Here is a 9,372-nt window from a genome sequence, read left to right as displayed (position 1 = left end):
CCCCACCCCACCCCCACCCGGCCCCGGAAACAAACAAACAAAACCCCCAACCATCCAGAGCACCATTATCCTGATAAAACAGAAGGAAAGAAGTCGTTTGCCCATTTTAACATGAGAAAATGGATCCAGACTGATGACTCACGAAACGGCCCGGGGTGAAGATATAAGGCTGGCCTGGGTGGGTGGCAGGCTGTCTGCCAGTCCACTTCTGGCCTGCAGAGGGCAGCGGTCCCAGACTGTGTCAGAAGCCCTGGGGCTTTTCAAGGCTAAATTTTCTATGGGGCAAATTAGGTTCTCCTGACATTTAAGTCACCACAGGCTTGCCACCATTGTTCTTTTAATTATTGCTTCCCCTTCTTCTTCCCTGCTGTTCCGGTTAATAAGCAGAAGTCCATTCTCTATTATGAAAAATTCTCAGCAATTCTGTTCCTTCCATTTCCATGGACCTGCGACGCCCTCACTGACTATTCTGTATTCCAGTGGCCCCTCTCCTTCAAGGATGCCTGTCAGCAAGCCCGCAGCCCCCAAAGGACATCCTACTGGAAAGAGGAACCTGGAGAAAACATTTCAGTGGCAGAATCTGAAAGCTGACCAGGGCTTTAGAATCTCCTGGAAATAGTCGCTTCGTATTTCTCTCTCTTAGGGGATACAGAAGCCCAGAGGTGATCGATGATTTGCCCAGAGCTGAACCATTTCAGGCGTTTTGGCCATACAGCCAAGGCCCCAAAAGAGGCTCCACCAACTGGGTCTTGAACAAAAGAGAGTAACCTAGAACAGAAGCCGACCTTCTATTCCATATACCTTGTGTTCGAACACAACCAAATCAGATGCGTTGGAGAGAGGTGGGCACCTTATCCATAGAGACTTATAAGAAGGATATTCCAGGACCTTCCTTCGTCTCCTTTGGTAATTTATACACCCTCTAAAGCTGTCAAGGAGTATTTTTTAATGTTAACCCACATGGTTCTCAACCAGGACCGTTACATCTCCCTGGGGACAACTGGAAATGAGTACGTGCAGTTTTGCTAGTCACAATGACTGGAGGGTTACCTGTAACTCTTGGGCAGAGAAGAGGAAAGCTAAACCTCCTATAACTCTAAGGACAGTCCCAAGCAACGAAGAACTGTCCCTCTCCAAATGCCAACAGTACCCCCATCAAGGACACGGCAATCCGTCCTTTGCATTCGGCTAAGCTTGCTGAGGTCAGAGTAACACCAATGCTGCAATACCACCTTCCTGGAAACCTTTCTCAGCGCTCAGATGCTTACCGGGCCACCTATCAGGATGTTCTCTTCCTGGTCAATTTACTCCCATCATGGCGAGGCTGGCAAGGAGCAGAGGGCCAGTGGTTGCCAAAGATGTTAAGAGAAGAACAACATCCAGGTAACAGTTGTCATGGATTTGATTTCAACGAACAATCGCCTCGACGTTCACCCTACCTGTGAGGCTGCTGGGGCAAGGGCAGCGCTGAGCTGGGAATGCTTTGCTTTGTTTATTATTATTTTTTTCCTCCCCTTCAAGCACTAATCACCCATCAACAACATTCTAGCCACTCACACCTGAAAGTCTGACCAAAAAAAAAAAAAATCTCTGACTAAGAAGATTCAAGAACGCAAAGGCAGCAGCAAGGAGATCAGGAAAGCTGGCCGTTCCCCTACCAGGTGCAAAGCACTTTTTACACTAATTCACTACAACTCGGAAGTTATGTCCAGGTTCTGCGCATTGGGAATAAGATTTCATGTACAGAAAACAATATCACAAAATTCTTTGGAAACATAATTTGGAGGTCTCATAAAGATAATGTACACTGGGATCCCTGCCCCCATCTAAGGAGTTAATATCTACAGTAATGAGACTGACTAGATCCAGAAAGAGACTGATTAGAATAAGGCTCCAAAGTGAACTCATCATGGAGTAGTTTTATTGTGACATTCAAAAGAGACTGGCGATAGGGCAGAGAAACTCAGGAGGGGTGTGTCCCTTGGACATTCACACCCACCCAGGACAAGAAAGCTGGCCACCATGTTAGGGGGTCATCAGACATGGATGCTGCCTCTCAGCACACGATAACCTGGGAAGCCAGGGATACATCATTAGCTCAGGGACCCCACCTGGCCGCTCATCAGAACCACCTTAGAGAGGCACCGCAGCTTGCCAATACCCAGATCCCACCCACCCTAGAGTTTCTGATTCAACCAGTCCAGGCTGAGGCCCAAGCACCAATTATTTTTTTAAAGCTTGACAGATGGTTCTAACATGCAGCAGGGCTGAGAACCACTGGTGCTGGTGATTTCTAATCAAGGGGCTCAGAGAAGGCTTTGTGGATGTGACAGCTTCCCAGCAGACAAGTGTGGGCCAAGGAACAGTGGGAAAAAATTATGGGGCAACAATGATGTGATTCTCCCTAAAGATGCTACCAGAAAACTACTAGAGCTAATCAATGAATTTGGTAAAGTAGCAGGATACAAAATTAATGCACAGAAATCTCTTGCATTCCTATATACCTAATGATGAAAAATGTGAAAGAGAAATTAAGGAAACACTCCCATTTACCACTGCAACAAAAAGAATAAAATACCTAGGAATAAACCTACCTAAGGAGACAAAAGACCTGTATGCAGAAAACTATAAGACACTGGTGAAAGAAATTAAAGATGATACAAATAGTTGGAGAGATATACCATGTTCTTGGGTTGGAAGAATCAACATTGTGAAAATGACTCTACTACCCAAAGCAATCTACAGATTCAGTGCAATCCCTATCAAACTACCAATGGCATTTTTCACAGAACTAGAACAAAAATTTTCACAATTTGTATGGAAACACAAAAGACCCTGAATAGCCAAAGCAATCCTGAGAGAGAAAAACGAAGCTGGAGGAATCAGGCTCCCTGACTTCAGACTATACTACAAAGCTACAGTAATCAAGACAGTATGGCAATTGGCACAAAAACAGAAATATAGATCAATGGAACAGGATAGAAAGCCCAGAGATAAACCCATGCACATATGGTCACCTTATTTTTGATAAAGGAGGCAAGAGTACACAGTGGAGAAAAGACAGCCTCTTCAATAAGTGGTGCTGGGAAAACTGGACAGCTACATGTAAAAGAATGAAAACTCCCTAACACCCTACACAAAAATAAAATCAAAATGGATTAAAGACCTAAATGTAAGGCCAGACACTATAAAACTCGTAGAGGAAAACATAGGCAGAACACTCTACGACATAAATCACAGCAAGGTCCTTTTGACCCACCTCCCAGAGAAATGGAAATAAAAACAAAAATAAACAAATGGGACCTAATGAAACTTCAAAGCTTTTGCACAGCAAAGGAAACCATAAACAAGACAAAAAGACAACCCTCAGAATAGGAGAAAACATTTGCAAATGAAGCAACTGACAAAGGATTAATCTCCAAAATATACAAGCAGCTCATGCAGCTCAATATCAAAAAAAAACAAACAACCCAATCCAAAAATAGGCAGAAGACCTAAATAGACATTTCTGCAAAGAAGACATACAGATTGCCAACAAACACAAGAAAGGATGCTCAACATCACTAATCATTAGAGAAATGCAAATCAAAACTACAATGAGGTATCACTTCACACCGGTCAGAATGGCCATCATCAAAAAACCTACAAACAATAAATGCTGGAGAGGGTGTGGAGAAAAGGGAACCCTCCTACACTGTTGGTGGGAATGTAAATTGATACAGCCACTATGGAGAACAGTATGGAGGTTCCTTAAAAAACTAAAAATAGAACTACCATACGACCCAGCAATCCCACTACTGGGCATACACTCTGAGAAAACCATAATTCAAAAAGAGTCATAGGGCTTCCCTGGTGGCACAGTGGCTGGGAGTCCGCCTGCTGATGCAGGGGACATGGGTTCGTGCCCCGGTCCGGGAAGATCCCACATGCCGTGGAGCGGCTGGGCCCGTGAGCCATGGCCGCTGGGCCTGTGCGTCCGGAACCTGTGCTCAGCAATGGGAGAGGCCACAACAGTGACAGGCCCGTGTACCGCCAAAAAAAAAAAAAGAGTCATGTACCACAATGTTCATTGCAGCTCTCTTTACAATAGCTAGGACATGGAAGCAACCTAAGTGTCCATCAACAGATGGATGGATAAAGAAGATGTGGCACATATATACAATGGAATATTACTCAGCCATAAAAAGAAACGAAATTGAATTATTTGTAGTGAGGTGGATGGACCTAGAGTCTGTCATACAGAGTGAAGTAAGTCAGAAAGAGGAAAACAAATACCGTATGCTTAACACATATATATGGAATCTAAAAAAAATGGTCATGAAGAACCTAGGGGCAAGACGGGAATAAAGACGCAGACCTATTAGAGAATGGACTTGAGGATACGGGGAGGGGGAAGGGTAAGCTGGGACAAACTGAGAGAGTGGCATGGACATATACACTACCAAACGTAAAATAGCTAGCTAGTGGGAAGCAGCCGCATAGCACAGGGAGATCAGCTCAGTGCTTTGTGACCACCTAGAGGGGTGGGATAGGGAAGGTGGGAGGGACACGCAAGAGGGAGGGGATATGGGGATATATGTATACGTATAGCTGATGCACTTTGTTATACAGCAGAAACTAACACAACAATGTAAAGCAATTGTACTCCAACAAAGATGTTTTTTAAAAAATGATGTGATTCTCTAAGAACTGAACACATGATGTATGCTAAGGAGCAAGGACAATAAATGTAGAAAAGTTAAGCTGGACCCAGGTTACAGAAGGCTGCGAACAGCCAGCGAGAGCTACCCACAGCAGTGGCTGGTGGGCAGGCAGGGGGTTCGGGCCTTGATGGTCATCCTGTGAAAGAGCAGAACATCAGCCATGGAAACCCAGCTCCACTCCTTCTGCAGCCAACAGGCCTAGCACAGTGCTTTACAAGGCAGGTTCTGGAAACCACTATTCCACTGATGGAAATGAACACACCACCAACAGAAGTGGTGGGGGAAGCCAGCTTTTCTTATGGTGGGAAGGTTGTCCAAGAGTCAAATGATTTGCGGAGACACTGGATTTAAAAAAACAAAACAATTGTCTTCCTTGAAGCATTTTTCAGCACTTTTGACATCCCAATGGGCACCATAAGATCCAAGAAGGGAATGAAGGACGCAGCATTTCCCAAACATGTGAGCAAGACATCCTTTTCCTGGGGGCACATCTCCAGGGACTCATGTTCCCTGGGCCTAGAACACACTTGGACAAAAAATGGCCTCACTTGAGTGCCCCCGAGAGGCTGTGTTTGACCACCCAGAAACTTAGAACATATATCCCTGCTGCTTGCCAGTGTACAAGGTTAAGAAAAACAGGCAGCTCAGATGACCAAGAGGAAGCAGGGGTTAGGGGAGAAGGCTCTCCTCTTACTCTTTTCTCAAAAAAACATGTACTGCTGTTATTTCTTCCAAACCTGACTGTAAGTGCAATGACTGCTCAGTGTGGAAAATTTAGACACTTTAAGAAGTATGACATGAAAACCTTTAAAAGCAATAGCTCACCTGGTAATTATGGACTTCAGGATTTGTTTTAGAGCTAAAAAAAGAAAAGAAAAATTGTATTGTAACAGGTTGTAAAGCGGCATTATTACTGATTTATTTAACAGTTGTAAACTAATCCTAGGTGCTAGCTACTCTGTTAGCAACTTTTACAAATTCTATTCCTTTTTGGTTACTAGTGGCTTAAATGAACATATAACTGGGGAAACCAAACAGCAGCTCTCATCCGTCACTTTAGAGCTCACAAATAGAAACATGTAGGTAATATTCCAGACCCGTGCTTATAATGTTATATTTTGGTGGCAAAAAGGAGGTCCTTTCAGTTGGGCAAACTAAATAATTTTAGCTCCCATTCCAGGCCTGCCCTGGCATTGCTGGGTGGCCCATGGTACCGGGCAGCTCCAGTGATGCCCAGGGCTTTCTCCAGCTCAGGGGAGGGCCACCAGCCACTTCTGAGCATACACCACTGTGGGTCCCACTGCTCTCAACAATGCTGCCATGATGTGGCCACCACTCTGGAATGTTCATTCCACATAAGGTTCTGTACTGGGAACTTCACATCTGTTATTATTTAATCCACACAACAAGGCTATGAGGTCAATAAATGTTACCACCTCATTTTACAGATAAAGGAACGGTTGCCTAACAGAGAAGTTAGGACACTTGCTAGCTAGTCCATGGCTGCACCGTGACCAGAATTGACATTTGCAAAACCCCTAGGCCAGTATCCTTTCCGCCAAGCCACGCTGGCTCTCTGAGAACCTGCGGAAAGGTTCCAGGCTCTTCATGCATGATCCTATTTTGATGGAATCTGAAGTATAACTACTCTGGTCAAAAGTATGGGTGGAAACGGTTGGTGCAAAACACAATGTATTTAATATGCAAGCTCGGCATCTGCCAGAAAAACCACAGACCAACCCAGCACCGTCATCCGGCTAGGCTGCTAGGGTGGCGTGTTCAAAATCAAGGTTTACTGCTCCTCCAGAAATGAGAGGAAAACATTTCATTGTTATGAGTCTTGCTTAGGGTCTAAATAACCCTGTCTTCCAGTTTTCATAGAGGGCCAGTCCACAGAGCCAAGCTCTGGGCCAGATTCACCCCCGGCTGCATTTCACCAGGAGGGCTAAGTGTTCTGCAAGGTGCTATTTTCCTGGCATCACCTCTGCGCCCAGAGCACAGTTTCATCCCCGGCTCCCATAGAAGCTCTCCCCACCCTCAGGATCCCACAGGCTATGAAGAGCAACTGAACAGCTGCGAACAGTGGTTATTAGCTCATTTGTTCCTAAAGGGTATATTTACTGGGTGGTTTTTTTTGTGTGTGGTGATTTGTTGTTTTAGTTTATTTTGGTTCTCAATATATATAATCTCTACTAGACGCTAAGGGGAAAATGTAATTTTACTAGGGAAAAACAAACAAGCAAAATGATCATTTCCTTAGAGAGCAAAGGAAAGAAATGTAACTCACGAGCCCCTGAGAATTAAAAACAAGACATGCTGACAGGCATACTTTCAGCATACTACCTTGCCTAGGGATCCTGGAAACAGGGCAAGCTTGCAGGCCTAAAACTAACCCATGCAGGATCCCTGCCACCTCCTCCCATCCTCAGGGGTTCAGGCCTGATGCACAGCAGTTCAACAGGAGCCTGGAGCCCTTCGTGAGATGCTCAGAACTGAACCCAGACAGAAGAACCAGACGTCTGACGCCCAGCCGAATGGCACTGCAAGCAGAGTCTGCCATCAGAGTACCAGGCTGAGCTTCCAGCTGTGTGATACAACGGCCAGCTATGTTCTCCAGAACCTCGGGGTCCGTGGAGGTGTCTTGGGGTTGCCTGTGGGATGAGGGGGGGTGAGTGAGCAGCAGGTGCCAGCCCTCCCCTCCCTGCTCGGTGTCACCCAGAGCAGTCCCGCTTTGGTCTGTTCTCTGTAATGGGCTTCCATGGCAGGTTCCTCCTAGTGGGCCAAAATCAAAAGCTAAAAAATTTCGAAAAAACACTTGATCTAGCCCAACCTCTTTGTTTTCAGATGAGAAAAAGGCCGCCCCAGAGCTGAGTTAGAGAAATGCCAGGGCTGGGCGGGAGGCCTCCTGATGCCTCATCACTAACCCACTCCTCCACACGCCACACTCTACCAACTGCCCAGGGCGTACGGCACACCAAGGTATGCTGACCTCAAAGACCACCCTCCCCGGTAGCCTGAGACCTGTGCCTGGGATGACCAGAGACTAACCAGATGGGGCTACCAGTGGCTGGAGCTTGGACACAAGGGCCGAAACAATTACATAGTCTGTGATTCTCTAGCATGGCAGCTGTCCACTGAGGTCGAAACGCACATAAGAAAACAACTGTTTCAGGGCGAGAAAGAGAAATACACACCAGGTGGGACAGTGTCCTCTTGGGCAGCACACGAGACTCACCTGGGAGCTTTAAAACCACAGATGCCCAGGTCCTCACCCGGAGACTGATTCGATTAGCCTGGGGTGTGGCCTGGCTGAGGGTTTCAAAGCTCAGCAGGTGATTCCAATGTACAGGAAAGATCAAGGCCACCTGTGCTGGAAAAGGGGGCGGCCAACCACGCCCCATGGGCCGAACCTGGCCCACCTGCTTTTGTGAGTAAAGTTTAATCAGAACACGCCAGGAGTCGTTCATTTACATACTGTCTATGCTGCTTTCATGCTCCGGGGGGCAGAGTGGAATGGTCCTGAGAGAGACAGCAGAGCCTGCGACGTCTAAAATATTTACAACCAGGCACTTTACAGAAAAAGTTTGTTGACATCGGTGCTAGAGTTTCAGTCTTGTGACAAGTTCTCTTCCTACAGGAATTTCACTGGGTGTTGATAAAGGTCCTCTACGTTGTATGACATGAAACCCGCACGTCACTGAGTGGATCCAGTTTTTGTTCTCGGGGAGCTTTTGCTCAAGAGCACGGTCTTTCTTTCCCATCACTGCCTGCAGTGCCGTTAGCACACTGTGCCATACACATTCCTATCACCTTTATCACCCACTGTTACAATACACAAAGCACAAAGCCACTCAAACAAAGCATCTGTGTTTTCCAAAAAAACAAACTGTCTTGGAACATTCTACTGTGTACTTATTGAAAGCCTGGCAGATGGTATAGCCAGGCAGCAGCAAAAGGGGGTGGAGAGGAAACCATCAGGTGCTTCATTCTGTGATTTAACTGTATTAAGGAAAAAGTCAACATTGCAAACAAATACAGTAATTCGAGAGCAGAGCCATACCCGGACTCTGGGGGCACTTACCAGAACTGAGCTGCTATCATCGGGTTGCTTGCTTGAAGGGAAAAACAGAAAAGTATGACATCTTAGAGAGCTTTACCACTTTTTACCATTTTTACCACTTGTTACCAAGGATCAGGGAAGAGATTCCTGTGATCTCAAAGCAGCCTCAACCCCAGGAGGCAGAATCTTCCTCTTGGCTACCTCTCCTTTCTGGAGGAAAAGTAAATCACCTCCCGCTGTGCCCCACCCTCCAATTCACTCAGAACATGCTCACTAAGCTAGTTCCCAGGGCCAGGAGTCCTAGGAGGCAGAGACAGTCCCTGCTCTCAAGGAGCTCTCACAGTCTTGACACAGAAAGAGACAGAGGCGTGAAAGATCGAAGACAGGCTGAAATACAAGCAGTAACCCGTGCAGGGGAGCTCGGGGCAGACACTTCCGACTGGGTTCGGGGTGTGAGTCTGCGGAAGGGGCCATGGACAGAGGTAGAGCTTGTGTACCTAGACACCATTTCATGTTTTGAAAAATGGAGCATGGAAAATCATTAATGGTTTCACAAAGATGCTGGAACTCTGGCTGGAGAAAATGTCAGTAAAATAAAGGAGGGAAAGA

The 9,372-nt window shown here is 46.2% G+C and overlaps 1 protein-coding gene across 2 annotated transcripts in view; it reads right to left on the bottom strand.

Moving 5' to 3' along the window:
• EPB41L4B (erythrocyte membrane protein band 4.1 like 4B) overlaps window positions 1–9,372 on the bottom strand; it is a 148,371-nt gene that overhangs the window by 68,662 nt on the left and 70,337 nt on the right. For both annotated transcript variants that reach the window (XM_007449793.1, XM_007449794.1), the window contains exons 13-14: window positions 8,785–8,815; window positions 5,529–5,562 (exon numbers count right to left, since the gene is read on the bottom strand). In XM_007449793.1, coding sequence (XP_007449855.1) covers window positions 5,529–5,562; window positions 8,785–8,815 — 65 coding nt within the window. The remainder of the gene's footprint in view (window positions 1–5,528; window positions 5,563–8,784; window positions 8,816–9,372) is intronic.

This window comes from Lipotes vexillifer, unplaced genomic scaffold, assembly GCF_000442215.2.
Source record: "Lipotes vexillifer unplaced genomic scaffold, Lipotes_vexillifer_v1.1 scaffold230, whole genome shotgun sequence".
Taxonomy (NCBI): domain Eukaryota; kingdom Metazoa; phylum Chordata; class Mammalia; order Artiodactyla; family Lipotidae; genus Lipotes; species Lipotes vexillifer.
Note: the sequence above shows the minus strand (reverse complement) of the source record. Positions and strands in the feature narration are given on the sequence as shown.